This window comes from Nasonia vitripennis, chromosome 5, assembly GCF_009193385.2.
Source record: "Nasonia vitripennis strain AsymCx chromosome 5, Nvit_psr_1.1, whole genome shotgun sequence".
Lineage (NCBI taxonomy): Eukaryota > Metazoa > Arthropoda > Insecta > Hymenoptera > Pteromalidae > Nasonia > Nasonia vitripennis.
Genome location: NC_045761.1, coordinates 26,320,853 through 26,337,420, shown reverse-complemented (window position 1 = coordinate 26,337,420; position 16,568 = coordinate 26,320,853). Strand labels below are relative to the sequence as shown.

At 42.4% G+C, this 16,568-nt stretch overlaps 4 protein-coding genes across 7 annotated transcripts; 2 read left to right on the top strand and 2 right to left on the bottom strand.

Moving 5' to 3' along the window:
• Positions 1-10: 10 nt before the first annotated feature.
• Positions 11-3,728, bottom strand: LOC100121128 (upstream stimulatory factor 1). Its single transcript, XM_001604665.6, has 5 exons — positions 3,066-3,728; positions 2,642-2,709; positions 2,267-2,538; positions 2,020-2,187; positions 11-1,892 (listed from the first exon to the last, which is right to left on the bottom strand). The coding sequence occupies exons 1-5, from the start codon at positions 3,110-3,112 to the stop codon at positions 1,707-1,709; spliced, it is 741 nt and encodes a 246-aa protein (XP_001604715.2). The 5' UTR covers positions 3,113-3,728; the 3' UTR covers positions 11-1,706.
• On the top strand, positions 3,275-5,170 carry LOC100121151 (DNL-type zinc finger protein). Its single transcript, XM_003426539.5, has one exon. It carries the CDS (start codon positions 3,877-3,879, stop codon positions 4,483-4,485), a length of 609 nt encoding a protein of 202 aa, XP_003426587.1. The 5' UTR covers positions 3,275-3,876; the 3' UTR covers positions 4,486-5,170.
• Positions 4,506-9,242, bottom strand: LOC100121173 (docking protein 3). Of its 2 annotated transcripts, none has more exons than XM_001604711.6 (3): positions 8,606-9,242; positions 7,344-7,517; positions 4,506-7,234 (listed from the first exon to the last, which is right to left on the bottom strand). In XM_001604711.6, the coding sequence occupies exons 1-3, from the start codon at positions 8,675-8,677 to the stop codon at positions 5,846-5,848; spliced, it is 1,635 nt and encodes a 544-aa protein (XP_001604761.1). In that variant the 5' UTR covers positions 8,678-9,242; the 3' UTR covers positions 4,506-5,845. The 2 variants fall into 2 exon arrangements, with proteins under 2 accessions (XP_001604761.1, XP_031787377.1); XM_031931517.1 differs by lacking the exon at positions 8,606-9,242 and adding an exon at positions 8,378-8,492.
• Positions 9,243-10,253: 1,011 nt separating this feature from the next.
• LOC100121193 (ionotropic receptor 93a) lies at positions 10,254-15,685 on the top strand. 3 transcript variants are annotated; one of them, XM_031930948.2, is made up of 14 exons: positions 10,254-10,483; positions 10,565-10,723; positions 10,782-10,870; positions 10,937-11,086; positions 11,191-11,411; positions 11,551-11,712; positions 11,892-12,059; positions 12,918-13,235; positions 13,548-13,727; positions 14,190-14,417; positions 14,495-14,651; positions 14,737-15,226; positions 15,300-15,460; positions 15,520-15,679. In XM_031930948.2, the coding sequence occupies exons 1-14, from the start codon at positions 10,335-10,337 to the stop codon at positions 15,615-15,617; spliced, it is 2,730 nt and encodes a 909-aa protein (XP_031786808.1). In that variant the 5' UTR covers positions 10,254-10,334; the 3' UTR covers positions 15,618-15,679. The 3 variants fall into 3 exon arrangements, with proteins under 3 accessions (XP_031786808.1, XP_031786807.1, XP_016841100.1); XM_031930947.2 differs by having other exon boundaries at positions 10,256-10,483; positions 11,191-11,414; positions 15,520-15,685; XM_016985611.3 differs by having other exon boundaries at positions 10,295-10,483; positions 10,782-10,877; positions 11,191-11,414.
• The last annotated feature ends 883 nt before the right edge of the window (positions 15,686-16,568 follow it).

Sequence of the window (16,568 nt, the reverse complement as noted above, 5' to 3'; positions counted from 1 at the left end):
GACAACTCTGTTTGTTTTTAGATTTTTTTTCAATTTAATAATAGTATAACAATAACCCCGCGATATTTACATCAACGATATATTACAATGTCAATTACAACTCATGTTTCGCATAGATTCTAAGTCAGTTTTGCGTCGTACATTGATTCGAGAAAATACAGAGATAGGTTTTTTTTGTGTATGTTTAGCTGTGTAACGTCAAAAAAAGTTTAAAATGCCAACTGTGCGAAACTTTATAGTAAGTCTTAACTCAGTGGCTATAGGACTACTTATTGCAAGCTGATAACGCGTTATACATCATATAACTGTCCTTTGCTCATTAGCATCAGACGTTTTTATCGCTGTTTCGAAGGCTTTTTGTGCTGGAAAAAATACGATTACATTTCCAGATTTCTGTTTTGCGTATAACTATATTGTCTTTAGTACAATCTGAAACTGCATATTCTACGAGGCAGAATACCACCGTTCTTTGAACAGTTCAACGATTCGAAGCTAACTTCTATCGAAAACTCACACAAAGTATACACATATATACACGTATATATATATGTATTTACAACTTTTAGGTCGTACATTCACGTTCACGCGTAAAATACAACTTTCTTTTAAATTAGATCTATTACGTTTATATAATATATTCGAAGCTCCACTGAATCATGAACCATATAGCTCCTCTACTTTACATACTTTTTTGTTTTTTCGATAATGCGTATCCCATAAAGAAACAGTATTAAAAATAAAAAAGTTAAATGAAATTAGTACGGCTCGAAACACGAAGCAACGATAATTTACTGTAATCCTCATATTCAGCGCTTTATTTTTATGGCAATACGATCGCATATTTAAACTTTACAAGCAACGAAATAAACTGCCGTAAGATTTTCACAGCCATCTATTAAACGTTCGTTTAACGCACAGCTGATTTATTTTGCAATCTGCGATTTGAACCTTGCCTTAGAATATTAGGAATTTTGCTTCATTGTGCATAAGAAAATTAATAATAAAATACTAGATATCTAACATTTTCAAATTTAAAACATGAACTAACAATGCAGTCAATGAAAACATCAAAATATTATTTACAAAAGTACATTTTCGTTTATACCTAATAAAAAAATTAATTTCTTTCATAAAATAATTTCTCAACATTATAAGGCAACTTTTTCTCTCGTCTAAAAATAGAACTTTTTGAGTTGCTATGCACATCAAGATTAAGTCTGATCTTGTAGATTTGACAAAGAGATGTTTCTTGCTTTGTTTTGCAAACAAAAGTCTTATTTGTTACGAGGAAAAAGAAAAGAATGCTTGAAGCATTTTTATGTACAGAAAATAATTACTATAGGCTAATTGCTCAAAGAAGTATGCATAAGTTCATAATTCTTGTCTTCTAATGTGGCTTTGAGCTGTAGAGATTTCAGCATCTTAAAATACCACTACGAGTGCTTGTGGTAATTACAATATAAAAATTATAAAAAAAAACTGATATCACGATTATCATACATTGTGGTAATCCCTCATTCTGTATGTCTATTTCACAAAAGGTGTCTCCAAAAAAATACTAAAAAATCATAGTAATTCTACTAAAGTTCTAAACATTGTAAAAACAGCGATTTTTTAACTAAAAATCAAGTTATAACTCATAAAAGGAATCAAATTTTCGTCTCTTACGTTAGATACTTTAACACTGTCGACACAAAATATATTCTTTACAAAGTTGGCAACTGCGACTTCAGATGCAAGTTTTCTCGTCTGAGTTGAGCTACTGCCTGTTTTAACGCCGTTACCTCCTGCCGAAGTTTCTCGTTGTCTCGCAAACATTGGCCCATAGATTGATTAGCCGTTCTCAGTTCTGTTATATATTCACATGCTTTGGCTAAGATTCCTCCTTTACTCTGTAAAATGAAAGAACTCATTGTCATACCACTGCTTGATACTACATGATCCTACCAAGTTTTGAATCCAAATGAAGTGCGATCAAAATTATACTGCTATAGTAAAACAAACTATAAGTTTACATACCTGAGTTTCATAGTTTGCTTTTCCACCTCCTTCACCACTGCTGCCACTGCCATTTGTGTTGGAACTGCATTCAGGAATTATCTTTCCAAGTTTGGCAATCCAGTTATTAATTTTGTCTCGCCGTCTGCGTTCCACTTCATTGTGAGTGGCTCTTCTTCTGTCATCCCTCTGCAAAATGATCAGTTATCAAGTTTCTAATTAGTGTGATTCAATTAGCAAATAGATTTGAAATCAGTTCTATTCTTACCTTTTTCAATCCAGTAGTGGCAGTTCGAGGTGTTTCTACTTGAATAGTAGCTGTTGCTCTTGGAATAACAGATCTAGATGTTTGGGCAGTTGTAAAAACATCGTTCGCACTTCCAATAACATAAAACTGACCATTTATAGGAGATGTTAAAACTTGCAAAGGGGCCTGTGTTACATTAGGTAGTTCTATTTCAGTGTTGGGTGCTCCGTTGACATGAACAACTCTATAGGCAAGAGTCTCCTGGTACCGCATACCATCTTCACCCACCGCATCTAATAAAATACAAAAAACGTTGTAACTCACAACACCAATAATTTCTCATAAACCATAAGTCTAACACTCAACAGTGTTGAACCAATTAAATTGACAACTCACCATCGCAGTCGACGATCTCGGCCTCCTCGATGACGATGCTGTTCTGCTCCTCTTTGGTAGCAACATTGCTGCACAGATAACACACAAGAAACCACGTTAATCATCATCATCATCATCATCACCGCCGCAAGCAGCAGTAGGCAGCACCGCTATACACACAACAAGTAGTGCCAATCGGCGAAGAAACAAAACGATCCTCGTTGACAAAAAAAATCCAAGATCGTCTCTACTAACACAGAGGCACATGTAACTTGTAAGTGCACACTCGCACAGAGAGGTGAGACTATCGATAAAAGAGGGAGAGAGGAAAATGCGCCACAGGCGCGCTTATAAAGTGACCTTGAGGAGCCGCGGATGCGAGAGGGACGAGGTTGGGACGTGTCTGGGAGGTTAAACCGGTGTCGTAGGTATTAACCACGATTACCTGACGTCCTGCTGGTCGAGGTGCTGCTCCAGGATGTCCATTTCCATGGGCTTGAGCTGACTAAGCGTTTGAATTTTGTCGAAATTCACGTGAGCTGGTCACGGGACACGGTAACGAGGTCATGTGGTTGCCAAGATGGCCGGGCCGAGTCGACGCGCGCATCGCGCAACTCCGCCGCCGATTCCCCCTCCACTTTTTTAATTGTGTGCTTTGCGATGCGCGCGCCGATGCGTGACGTGCGCGCTGCGTTATTTTTTTCGGATCGATTATGCGATTATTGGAATTTTTATCGACTGACGGATAGACAGTTATCTAACTCTTGTTTTGTTTGTTATTGTTTGTTATTTTGCGCTTTTTTAAAATTTTTATATCAAAATTTGACGTTTATCAATAGTATAAGACAAACGACCATTTTCAGCAGTCAAATTTGCGCTTGCATGCAGCTGTTAAAATCACTGTCTATCTTTGTATTCCTATTTTCCTTTGTTTTCTCGATTAAAAATACAAACAAGTAGATAATATATAAATGTCTTATATTTAATTTAATACTGCAATAATTGAATACAGTTAACTGTTTGCGTACAAATAAACATATTCTAAAAATAAGGCACTACGCACAAATAATGTTTCGTCATTCTCACAAATCAGTTGCGTCACGTGGACGGTGGACCCTGTCCGCGGGGCATCAGTTCGCTCGCAAACGTCTAGCAGACGCTTAGGTTATGCTGGCAGCCAAAAACAGTGATTGCAATCAAGTTTCGTCAAATTCGAATTTAAGAACAAGTCGTTCGAAACACAGAAAAGCCAAAAAATGTTCTTATCGCGAAGAGTTCTGAGCCTGGGCTTGAGGATGACGTTGAAGCACCTGCAGGACAACGTGACCACGATGCAGAACCTGCGAAAGCCCTCGATTTTCACGATCCAGCACAATAACTTATCTTTGTCCAGAAGAATATGGGCAGAAGCCAACAATCAACCAGCACTGGAAGAAGAGAAGAAGGAGGAAGAGCCAGAGAAACAGCAATTGGGTACGATAGAAGGAAAGTTACAGCTAGCCTTTACTTGCAAAAAGTGCAACACTCGCAACAACAAGATCATATCGAAGCATGCCTATCAGAAGGGTGTTGTCATCATTCGCTGCGATGGATGCAAGAACAATCACCTGATCGCTGACAACTTGGGATGGTTCGAACCTGGTGGTACCAGGAACATCGAGAGTATCCTGAAGAAAAAGGGAGAAACTGTGAGGAGGATACGGAACGGATACGATGGCTACTTTGAGGCTGTTGCTAATGAAGAGGTCTTGAGGATTCAGAGGCAGATGAAGGAGGCACGGTCTGAAGATGGAGTTAAGCTGGTTGAAGAGGTTGAGGAAGTTGTCAAAGTGAAGTACGAGAAAGTTGGAGAACCAAAAAATTAGATATAGAATTAGATTGTATGTTTTGTTGTATAAAAATTTATTTTATATTTTTGTTACATAGGTACGAATGTTTTCTTTTCACTTTGTAAATATACAAATAAAATAAGGTTCTTGTATAAAAAACGCTGTTTTTGACACATTAGTCAGACAAGCTCAGCTAGAACTTACATAATGAATTTCACTCACTGAAAGTACTGTAAATGCAATGTTGTAGAACTTTTTTATTAAAAGCTAAGGTTTTAATAAAATTTTTAGAATCTTAACGCATTTGTTTAAGGATTTGCAATTTAAAATAAAAATTCTATTTTAATAAAACGAATATTATAAAAATTATTTCAGCCACAATTCATTTATGGTTTTTTTGAGCAATGAAAAAAAGCTGAACAGTTGTGATGCGCTACATTTGATAAATGTTAAAGCTAATAATTCTGAATAAGCTAAAATTATTGGTCCTGCAAAACTTGTCCTTCCCTACAAAATTACAAGGCACACAAGAGACTATCAGCATTGATTGTTTACTTGCTAAAAATTTCAAACTATACTTTTGATTTTCTTTATGGCAAACCACAAGTTACAAAAATTTCTCGTTTATGCTTATAGTCTCGTACATCATTCTTTGGTCGCTCTTATACATATCACGTTTAGACACTTTAGGTACCTCATAACCTACACTTTAAGTATGAAAGTGAATGCAATATATATATATAAAATATAATTTAAAAATATAAACCTATTCTGATATTATATCAGAAGTTAATTCGATGTAACAATAACAACAAGTATAATTATTTGACAAAGTCATAGTAAGTACACTGGTTCGACTCTGAGAGTTCAAAGATCTGATAAGATTTTTTTTTAAATTTGGTTCAAGTTTCTTATCCTATTACTAACAATAATAATTACGATATAACAATAAGACACTAGATCAGAGTTTCGATCAGTCAATAAATGTACAAGACTTGGTCAGATTTGAACAAGGAACAAGATCAATATCGCATAAACAAAGTATAAGAATCACATCGGAATTTAAATACTAGTTAAAATATTTTTTCCTTAGCACAAAGGTAAGGCGTTAAATTTCTTAAAATCAATTTGACCATGATGAGATATGAGTAGTTCTGAATCGTGCTTAAATTTGTATAGGATATCAAAAATATTAAATTTTTGTATGAATCAAGATCTTATTCATTTATAAAAAAAAGTGCGTTTGATAAAGAAACTGCCTATATAACTATGACGCGCGATATCATGACACTTTTTGACTAAACATTGTGCTAATGGCAGTAAGACAGTTCAACTTTTTCGCGTTATTGAATCGATTTTAAGTAACTTAAAGCTATCAAACTTATTGAGATGGTTTCTAAACTCTTTTAGGTTTCGATACAATGGCATATTCACTGTCGTTAATAATTTTGTGTTTTGGCTCCAATGGATTGGTAGATGAAGTGGAAGAATTGGATTTCTTTCTTATCATACCGTATCCATGATGACTGTCATCAGCTAATCTGACCGCATTCATATCCTCGACGACGTCGTAATTATTACAGCTAGGATTCGAGTCCAGTGATATTTGAGACATTAGCTGGGAATTTTGAGATATAGTCGAGCAGTTTGGAGTTCTGTATCCTGGTTTATTTTTGCTTTTATAAATCGATCCGAAGTGCTGTAGTCTATCGTAGTCGGGAGGATCGTTCGGACTTGGAATATTGTGTATAATTGACGAAGAATTACTCTTCATGGAATTTTGCGTAGACGACGGGAAGGTCATGGTTTCGTAATGTGGATCTTCCAGACTATCCTTCTCGTTCTTTATCTGTTTTGATTGCTTCAGCCTTTCTGTGTGTGGTACACTGTCCATTCCATGGGTTTTCCATGCATCACTTCTGACTTCAACTAAATCATAGGAATGTTTTTCATCGTTGGTGACGACAATGTTCTTCCTGGGAGGCTCAGGAGACGTGGGTGAATTCAATCTTCTGTACTTTCCGGACGTTTGCAAATCCAAGATTTCGGTATCGTACGTCTTTTTATCTATTTTCGACGTAAACACGGGTTTTCTCGGAGGTTTTATAGGCTTTGGCTTGGCTGGTAATGGTGGCTTGACAGGTTCTGTTGGAGATATTGGAATGAGCAAAGGCTTTTGTGAACTTTGAGAAAAAGATGGAATGTCCAAGTCTATGAGATTTTTGGAACTATTCATTGATGGCGGCAGGGGTGAACGCGATCCTGCTTCCATTGATAAGGCAGCATGAAATTGAGCATCGTTATTTTCTACAGTCGGGCTATTCTCACCATTGAGCATCTGCTTCATTTTCGTCTTATTGGATACAAAGCACCTGAAAATTTCTAATTGGTTCTTGTGTTCTAAGCAAAAGGCACCTTCTCCAGAACCGCATCTTCTTCCCGCTTCAAAAGTAAACTTTCCATCCCTGTATCCATATTTCCTGATGTATTGGTAGGGCCAGGTGTACATCATTCTGTTTCCATCCATTAGTTTCATTTCAGTGGCTCCCACTATGAGGGTATAATTTTTCCAGAGCTCCAGACCACACTTTCTTGAAGCATCTGTTTCTGCTATTTTTACAGAAAACACACCTTCACCACTTGTGCAGTACAGATCATTGTCTTCTTCTACGGTTAAATTTGAAGAATCATCTTTGAATGCAACAGATTGAAATGCACCTATCCAGTTAGCCATCTCAGCTTCGGAGCAACAGCCGAAGTGATGGACTCCAGTTTTTGTAACCAGCTATGAAAACAAGTTAATTAATATTCAAAGTTGTACAAAAACCAGTTATTATTGATCCTAATTTAAGGTACATTAATTTCATGATAAAACTCAATGCAAAATTACTTACAGTGAAAACATGGGGTTGGTTGCTTGGTGCAATTTTAACACAAGCTTCTAGAGTAATTATTCGCTGTGTGTGCTGTTGAGTTATAGCTTCCTCTTGATTGTCATAAATCTCTAGCCGCTGTATGCCATACTTGCTGGCTCTGAATATTTGGCAAAATTTCTTGTGCCATGTTTTCTGAAAAGTGAATTTTTGAATTAATAAAATTCAAAATTACAGTTAGCAACATTCTAATAATAATCAATCATTGACAAGAGCTTTGATATATAAAATCAAAATAACTGTATTCTTTGTAGGTTAAGAGCAAAGCATGAGTCATCAATGATTCATGCAGTTTTTAAATTTGAGTGCACTCACACTCACAAATCAATTTAAAAAATCTCATTAAACATAAACTTTTATTCACACTGAATTGCAATATTAAAGCAATTATATACGTATGAAACATTAATTTTGAAAATAAAATATTTTCCTCTGGGAAAAACCACGTATCAGATGTTTGCACTCTGGTATCATTTGAAAGTGTGAAAAATGCTTCATCTGAGTAAAAATTTGCTTTGCAAAGACTGGAGAAATTATCAGCACAGACAGGATACAAGTGATAAATCCCACAAGCATGATTCAGAGCAGATATTGAAATGTTTGAGCACGAAGCGCGAAGGAGCCGTTCAGCGCTTTTTCTTTCCTTTTTTTCATGAAAAAAACCTGATAAGTTACGAATTTACGAATAAATAAAATCCATCCAAGCCTGCATGGATAAACAGCAGACGTCTGCAGTATCTAATCACGTATACGGAGTCTGCAATAAATAACGATCGCTCGCCGCAGTAAAAAATATACAGCTATAACAGCACGTTCTACTTTCTCAAAAACCATATAATTCTCTAAGCGCACAATTAGCGGAACGTCATTTACGCACGCATCCAATAACTTATCATGAAAATCCAGTGAGTGGAGGCACGTTTATAGCACTAAACAAAAGAAGGTTAACGTCCCAACAATCTACACACTCGAGCAAAATAAAAGGAAAAACTCACCTGAGCCGCGCTACGAGAATAATAATGAAGCGCAAGCTCGCAGCAAAATAAACGAGACAAAACCCGGGCCCTGCGACTTTAAGGTTAGGAAATGGTATATAAGTGACAAGATATATAAAAAAGGAGCAACAAGTAGTAACGGCTCCCCGCGGAATTTCCTGTTCTCCTTCCCTCGAACGCACGGCACAACAACAATAACAAGAGCCGGATGTCCGTTGCAAGACCCACCTTGAGCTGTCCCAGCATTCCCTGTGGCGGCAGGAGCAGCAGGCCCTGGAGCAGCGGCTCCTCGAGCTCCATGTCTTCCGTTCTCTGGCTATCTAAACTCGATGCGTCGCAGTGATCCCGAGGTCGACGCGCGAAAGTCCTGCAGCACGAGCCAAAGGGGCGCGGCGGCGGCGGTTTTCCTCTCTCCCTCTCTCGCGGATACAAGAGAGAGGAGAGAGTGAGCGAACTGATCAGCTCCAGACGGTGCTAGAACTAGACACCTCCGGGTGTCGTTTCTCCAGAGCCGAGACTCGAGGTCTAGGTGACGGCGTTGATGATGCCGATGATTCCGGAGGTCGTCCCGGCTCGCTGCGTCGCTCATCGGTTATACAATTGTCTTATACTTGCACTTTGTTGTCGCTAGTCCGTGAGTATGAAAGAAAATCGGTGTATGCATAAAACGACGTGAGATCGGGGTTAGGTGAACGGGAAAACACGCGAACGCGGCCGTGTAATCACTGACACTGACTGCTGCGCGGTGTCACTGTACCTACAACCTACAACGCTCTTTCTTTCTCTCTCTCTCTCTCTCTCTCTCTCTTTCTTTCTGGCGCTTATAAATTTGCACACATATGCACGCGCGCGACTGATGTGCAAAGTTAAAAAGAGGTAATTAAACGCATGCGCGCGAGTGTGCCGTGTCGTTTTTCGAGGAACTGGCCAATGGGAAGGTGAGTTTGAGTCGTGGCTGATGGTACGGGGCTTTGATTGGTGGACAGGGAATTGGCGGGAGATACGAATATCGTGAGATCGATTGGAAGTTGGGCTGCATATAAAAGTTTGTTGTGCATCCCCACGATATACAGCGAACAGAATGAACTTTATGAACTATCGAATTCTCAGAACGCAATAAAAAAGAAAAACTTAACAAAAACCGAACATTCGCGCGATATATATATATTCGGTTACAAAACTCCATCAATCAATAAATCAAAAGCAATCAATGCGCACCTGCAGTGTAAACAAAACCTACGAGCCGTATTTCGCAATAATAGAATAATTGAAACGCACCCACTCACAGCCCCGTCGATTTTTTTTTTTTTTGCCGGTGAAAAGTCGAAATTAAAATCATCGATCGCCTGCGCACGGCTACACGCGGAGAAAATAAAGCTCTTCGCTCATACGTGTGTTGTACATATACAAATGCAGGCGCGATTCGCGGGGAAACTTGTTACAAGGAGAAAATGAACCTCGCCGATCATAAAAAGGTCACGTGCGCTTCTGAAAAGTTGATTAACGGGTTTTTTCAAAATTTAACTTTGTTTATGCTATGAGATACAATATCTATTAAGTGTAAACCGAACCAGCTATTAATAACTCTTTGTATATAATCAATCCGCTGCAAACAATGCCTCCATTCTATTAATTGATCAACGAGCAAATTCCATTGAATTATGAATGAGAAAATCACCGACAAAAACGATAGGAATAAAAGTCTCGCGAAACCTTCCCGCTGCAAAATTAAAAATCCAACCCCGACTTGACCCAAAAGAGCCAGGCGAGAGTCCATTCGATCGCCATCCGCTTAGCAATTAATGACTCGACCTCTGCGCCGTCGTCGTAACCCGGATTCGCTCTTTTTCTCCTTCAGTGCATACGTGACTCGCGGCTACTTAAAAACCCTGTGATGCTAGCTCGCAAGAATCAGTCATCTAAAATAATGAGCTGCTCAATGTTTCACTACTGAGGGATGAGTTATAACGGACGTCTCGAGGACTCTTTGAAGTCAGTTGACAGGCGCGATGCTGCTGGCGTTGTTGGTACTTTTGGCCGGATGGATCGAGATCGGCACCGGGTACAACGACTTTCCGTCCCTCATGACGGCCAATGCCACTATGGGTTAGTTGCATGTTTATTTATTTATTTTTTTTTTTGATTTTAATGAAAGTTAACGATCGATTATTCTCTGCTCGTGTATAGCCGTGATCGTGGAGAAAGGCTTTTTCAAAAGCGCCGACAACTACAGACACACCCTGGACGAGATCTCGGACGTCGCGAACGCCGTCATCAGGAAGAACATGGAGATAAGCGGCATAGCCCTGCACGTCTTCGGCGACGCGGACGTCAATTTAGCTCGAGGTGAGTTTGAATTTTCAACGCCGTGGCGGACTTTTTCTAAAACGCGTCCCCTTTGCAGATTACACGGTCCTGCTGTCGGTGGCCAGCTGCCAAACGACTTGGCACTTGTTCAAGAGAGCGCAGAAGGAAAAGCTCGTTTATCTCGCGGTAACAGGTAGCTATGGCTTGGATTTTTGAAAAATATCACTCGTTAACGATAACGAAACGCCGCAGACCCGGACTGTCCGAGATTACCGGAGGACGCGGGCATAAGTCTGCCGCTGACTAATCCCGGCGAGGAGTTACCTCAGATCTTCCTGGACCTGAGGACTACCGGCAGCTTATCCTGGCCGAAAGTCAACCTCATCCACGACGACACTTTCGGTGAGAGGATCGATCCCGTCAATCAATTGTTGCTTCGTTAAAAGTTTTTTTCACCTTTAATCCCGTCCGATTGAAACTAATTGACGAGCCCGCAAACTTTTCAGCTCGGGACACGATCAGCCGAGTGGTGAAAGCTCTGTCGCTGGAGCTTCCGGACAAGCGGGTGAGCCTCTCGGCACAAGCCCTGTTCTCCACGAGGTTCGAGAAGAACGAGAACGCCATGAGGCAGCGGGTCCACCGTATCCTCTCCAACTACCACGTGGACCAGCTGGGCAGCTGCTTCATGGTCGTCGTCACCGTCGACATGGTCTCGATCGTCATGGAGGTCGTGAGTACAAGTAGAACAAGGCCGAGCTTGCTCAGACTGGCAATAAGGCTATAAAAGATGCAATAAGCTGATCACGGCCGAAAAAAAAAAAATAAAAAAAAAAAAAATACGCATCAATTTGAAACTGTCCGCGCAGGCAAAGTCGTTGCGATTGGTGCACCCGGGAAGCCAGTGGCTGTACGTCATCAGCGACGCCGCGGGTCGCGAAGCCAAAGTCACGTCGTTCGCCGAGCTTCTAGCCGAGGGCGAGAACGTGGCGTTCGTCCACAATGCCACGAAGCACGTAGCCAACTGCAACGTAATTAAACGATGTTCTCCCGCACCAGTGCGCTTTATGTGTACTTTTCTCTCATCGTCATCACTCTATAATATATTCGCACGATCGAACAAAAATTCATTTCACCTCCGAGAGCAGCGACAACTCTCCCTCGCTTTCACTCGTATACACATAAAACGATCCAATATTCCCCGACGCAGATGGGCTTGATGTGCCACGTGAAGGAGCTGGTTCGAGCGCTGGCTATAAGTTTGGAAAACTCGCTGCTGAACGAGCTCGAGCTTTACGACCGCGTTACCGAGGAGGAGTTCGAAGTCGTCAGGTTGTCAAAGGCCGAGCGCAAGCAGGAGATCGTTAAGAGCGTCAACGTGAGTATACATAATCGCATGATGCTTCGATCTCTCGCTATTCTTAGCTGCTGGCATTGTCGCTTTTTTTGCCTCGCGTGGGAGAGCAAAAAGAGGTGGCGCAGCTCTCTATTTTCTAATAAAGGGGATTTTCGGTCGTAAAGTGCGCCGCTGGATCGAAGGTTATATTGTTATTGTTCGCCGATCGAAACGGCTCATTGCACGCGACTGTCAATATACACACAGCTAAACGCGTTGATTCGTCTATTTGCGAGCTTTGAAAGGTTCGGCATAACGTGTTTATGCCGAATAAACGAGCGATATTGATCAAATGTTTGTTATAATCGAACGCCGATCAATCGGTGCTCGGTATGTTTCCGTTATTAATTACAGTCCTGCATTAAAATTCCGAAAGCTCCATTATCTCCAGCGAGCTTTGCACTCGCTTGCGCGCAGCAGGCGATCGATCTACGCGCATCAGCCGCAGAAACCACCCGCGCTAATAGCTTGCCAAAACAAGCTGTATGTATATATATATATATATATACGCAAGCTGCGCAGCTGTCGAAGCCTTTGTGAAACTTCCGAGCTTGCGCATTAACGGTTTTCGGTAATACGCAATCTCGATTTATTTTCCGTGTATATGAAAAATTCCGTATGTTCGCAAAATCGAAATAATCAAATAAATGCGCTCCGGAAATCAGATGATTAAATTCATCGAGGCGGCACGTGTCCAGGAACCGCGCTCTTTGATGTTGTTCCATCACATATTCGAGTGTTTTTTCACATCATCTCCGCGTTATCAGATACGATAAAAAGCCGTCGATCAAAAGCACACAACGAATGATGCATAATAAAAATCCTATATCGCACACGCAGCGCGAGCTCTCCTACGCACGAGCTCACACGAGCAGTTGCGGCAAGTGCGTCAACTGGCGCTTCAGCTCGGCCATCACCTGGGGAACGTCGTTCGCATCGAGCGAGGAGAAGCAGCGCAGGGAGTCAGGGGAAAAACGTCGTCGGGAGAATAGCAAGAGACATAGCGAAGACGATCTGGGAGAGAAGAGCCTCGGGCTGGGCGAACTCCTCGATGCTGGTACTTGGAGCCCTGGGCCAGGGGTCAACATGAGCGAGCCGCTGTTTCCCCATGTTGAACACGGATTTCGTGGGAGGAGTCTGCCCGTTTCGACCTTTCACGTGGGTGATGTGTTTTTGGACTCTCTCTCTATCTCTCTCTCTCTCTCTCTCTCTCTCTCTCTCTCTCTCTCTCTCTCTCTGCATCGTGTAGCGCTAGAATAATTAACGAGCTTCATTCGATTGCGGATGTATATATGCGCGGAACTAGGAATTCAATTAGAACGTGCGGGGAGAGCTTTGAAATTACCCGGATGTATATGCTTGTGGCTGCGCTGAGTTTGAAAATTTTAATAACTCGTTTCTCAAAATGCAGAAATTTCGTTTCAACAAAGTTCTCAGCAAAATCGGTAATAAACATTACTCCTTCCGCAGAATCCTCCCTGGCAGATAATCAAATATTCAAATACAGGCGCTCAGGAATACGGCGGATTGATTTTCGACGTCCTGAACTACCTGAGTCTTAAATTGAATTTCACCTACACGGTTCGGTTGGCCTCGAGCCCCGCCGCTGAAGCACCGACTCGGCTGCCGTCGGCCGGCGACTCTTCCAAGGTATATATACATATACATGTATAATATATATATATATATTATCCGCAGCGCATAAACCCCGGCTAGATTGAAACTGACGAAAGTTTTTATTTTCGATGACGCGCGGCCGTCTGGGATCGATATTATATACGCGCGGAAATTATTTTTTGATGGGCAGGATTTGCTGCGATCCTCTATATACACTGCGAAGACACGACCTCGCGCGTATGAAAGATAAACAGGCTTTATTCCGTTGCTGTGTTGTTATAACTTTCGCTTTTCGAATGACTTTTCAGGATAAAGTATACACACGGAGCAATAACGCGGGCAAAAATGACGCCGCAATTTCGAATTCGCCGGAATACTCAATCTCGCGCCGTCCGCGTAAAACTCCCATCGCGTCGGCTTATCAAATCTCGAGTTTACGAGCCCTAGAGTCGACTATACGTATAACGTAGAGACGCCCACGCGAAATCTGCGCAGAGCATGGACTTGGCGGCGATGTCGGTGGCGCAGAAGGTACCCCAGGAGGTGGTGGAGCTGGTGCGCTCGAAGCAGGTCTTCATCGCGGCTTCGGCCTTCACCGTTGGGAAGAACAGCGGGGGTTTGAATTTCACCGCCGCTATAGTCATGCAGAATTACGCTTTACTCTCGGCTAAGCCCAAACCCCTGTCGAGGGCTCTCTTGTTCACGGCGCCTTACACGAACGAGGTGACTGTTTTTTGGGCTGTTATAACTAGTTTCGGAGTAAAAATCGACGTCGAGATAATAGTATAAGCTTCTCGCAGACCTGGGCCTGCCTGACGTCGGTCCTCATCGTGATCGGTCCGATCTTGTACCTGACCGTGAAACTGAGCCCCCGACCCCGCGACATCGACAACAGCCTCAGCCTATCCACGACCTGGCAGTGCTCCTGGTACGTCTACGGCGCGCTCCTGCAGCAGGGTATGTCTACATCACACGTTCATCGATCTCTCGGGAAAGGCAAATACGTTATCGACTCTTTCTCGCCTGTGTGTGTGTGTACAAGGTGGCATGAGTCTCCCGAAAGCCGACAGCGCCCGTCTGGTGATCGGCACCTGGTGGCTGGTGGTGATGATCGTGGTGGCGACTTACTCGGGGAACCTCATCGCCTTCCTGACCTTCCCCCGCATAGACGCTCCCATCGACAACGTCGACGACTTGCTCGCCCGTAGCGACGCTTTTCACTGGTCGTTTCCGAACGGCAGTGCTCTGGAGTCGTATCTAATCGCAGCCGTCAACGACGATCCCAAGTACAAACAGCTGCTGGACGGCGCGGAACGTCAGGACCCGTCGAAGCCGAAGCAGATCCTGGACCGAGTCAAGGCCGGTAACCAGGTGCTCATCGACTGGCGCATTTCGCTGGCTTTCCTCATGCGAGAGGATCTTATTGATACAGGCGGCTGTCACTTTCACGTCAGCGCCGAGGACTTTATGCACGAGAACATGGCCATGATCATCTCCGGGGACAGTCCTTATCTGCCGCTGATCAACGACGCGTATGCGCATCTGTTTATACCGAGCTTCTTATATCTTCAAGTGTAAACACGTACGTTTATCGCGTCATTCCAGGATCGAACGAATGCACGAGTCGGGCCTGATGAAGAAGTGGATAACCGAGAAGATGCCGATGAAGGACAAGTGCTGGGAGATCGCGAAGACGAACCAGGAAGCCACCAATCACAAAGTCGACATGGGCGACATGCAGGGGATATTCTTCGTCCTCGCGATCGGTATAAGCGATACTTACTTACGTGTTTTGCACAAAGTCGCTGAAACTTTGTACTTTCAGGCTTCGTCATCGCCGCTATCGCCATCGGAGTCGAGTTCGCCTGGCACAAGAGGAAGGAGGCGTTCGAGAGGAGCCTGATTCGGCCGTTTGTTTCCTGAAACGACGATTGTAATTTTTCTAATAAAAAGAGAGGAATAAACGTTTAAAAAAAAAAATAAAATAAAAAATAACATCGATCGATCCTCCGCACGCGATCCTATACACCATTGTCTCCTTGCACTCTCTAAACCACCTGTTTATCCTCTCTCGTCGTCCGCTCGCTCGTTACGTATTTAGCTCTCCTATCCGCGCAGCGCTGGCGGTAAAAGTCTCCCGAGATATTGCGCAATGGCGGATAATCATTCTCCCACTCGTAAATCGCCGTTCGCTCGTTTTTTTTTCTTCTCCTCTTCTCCTTCCTTAGCCGGAGTAGCTCGCTATGCACTTGTGCCACTGGATGGAGGCGAAACGGATGGAGGATATAATTAGGAGGCTTTTGTCTTTGGATGCTAACGCGAGGCTTCTTCTTTGTGAGCTAAGCGAAGGCTATGATGGTGCGATGTCGAGGCAGAGGACTTTGTTTTTTAATGGATTTTTCGGGGCTTAAAGCGTCGCGTGTTATTGACACGTGAAAAGGTAATAAATTCTCGGTTAAATAATGTATTATTCATAGTTAAATCAGCGCACTCGTATACGTGAGCGTTGCGATTACTTTGCGTTATTTATTTACCAAGCAAACGCGCGTAAATCCGTTATTCGATTGAAAAATCCGTTGCTCTGCGCGAATGGTAGTCCAATAGAACAAAGTTATTTCTTCGGAGCCGAACTACAGCGCGGTATAACGCAACTTCCAGGAATAGAACAATAATAAAACTCTATGAAAGCGCGTTTTGAAAAAGTTCGATGTTTTAAAATCCACCTACACCGGGGGTCGCCTCGCTGTATACCTGTATATATACCACGCGGAGAAAACAAGAGTTCTGCCAGAGAGAGAGAGAGAGAGAGAGAGAGAGAGAGAGAGAGAGAGAGAGAGAGAGAGAGAGAGAGAGAGAGAGAGAGAGAGAGCAGTG

Bases quoted from the DNA above. Each gene is read 5' to 3' on its own strand.
- LOC100121128 (XM_001604665.6), bottom strand. From the start codon at position 3,112: ATGGAAATGGACATCCTGGAGCAGCACCTCGACCAGCAGGACGTCAG. The intron at 2,710-3,065 runs GTAATCGTGGTT...TTATCTGTGCAG, and splicing joins CTCGACCAGCAGGACGTCAG to CAATGTTGCTACCAAAGAGG. The intron at 1,893-2,019 runs GTATGTAAACTT...TTCATTTTACAG, and splicing joins AAGCAAACTATGAAACTCAG to AGTAAAGGAGGAATCTTAGC.
- LOC100121151 (XM_003426539.5), top strand. From the start codon at position 3,877: ATGTTCTTATCGCGAAGAGTTCTGAGCCTGGGCTTGAGGATGACGTTG.
- LOC100121173 (XM_001604711.6), bottom strand. From the start codon at position 8,677: ATGGAGCTCGAGGAGCCGCTGCTCCAGGGCCTGCTGCTCCTGCCGCCA. The intron at 7,518-8,605 runs GTGGGTCTTGCA...TTCACTTTTCAG, and splicing joins GAATGCTGGGACAGCTCAAG to AAAACATGGCACAAGAAATT. The intron at 7,235-7,343 runs GTAAGTAATTTT...TTGTTTTCATAG, and splicing joins ACCAACCCCATGTTTTCACT to CTGGTTACAAAAACTGGAGT.
- LOC100121193 (XM_031930947.2), top strand. From the start codon at position 10,335: ATGAGTTATAACGGACGTCTCGAGGACTCTTTGAAGTCAGTTGACAGG. The intron at 13,728-14,189 runs GTATATATACAT...AAATCTGCGCAG, and splicing joins CGGCCGGCGACTCTTCCAAG to AGCATGGACTTGGCGGCGAT. The intron at 15,461-15,519 runs GTATAAGCGATA...TTGTACTTTCAG, and splicing joins ATTCTTCGTCCTCGCGATCG to GCTTCGTCATCGCCGCTATC.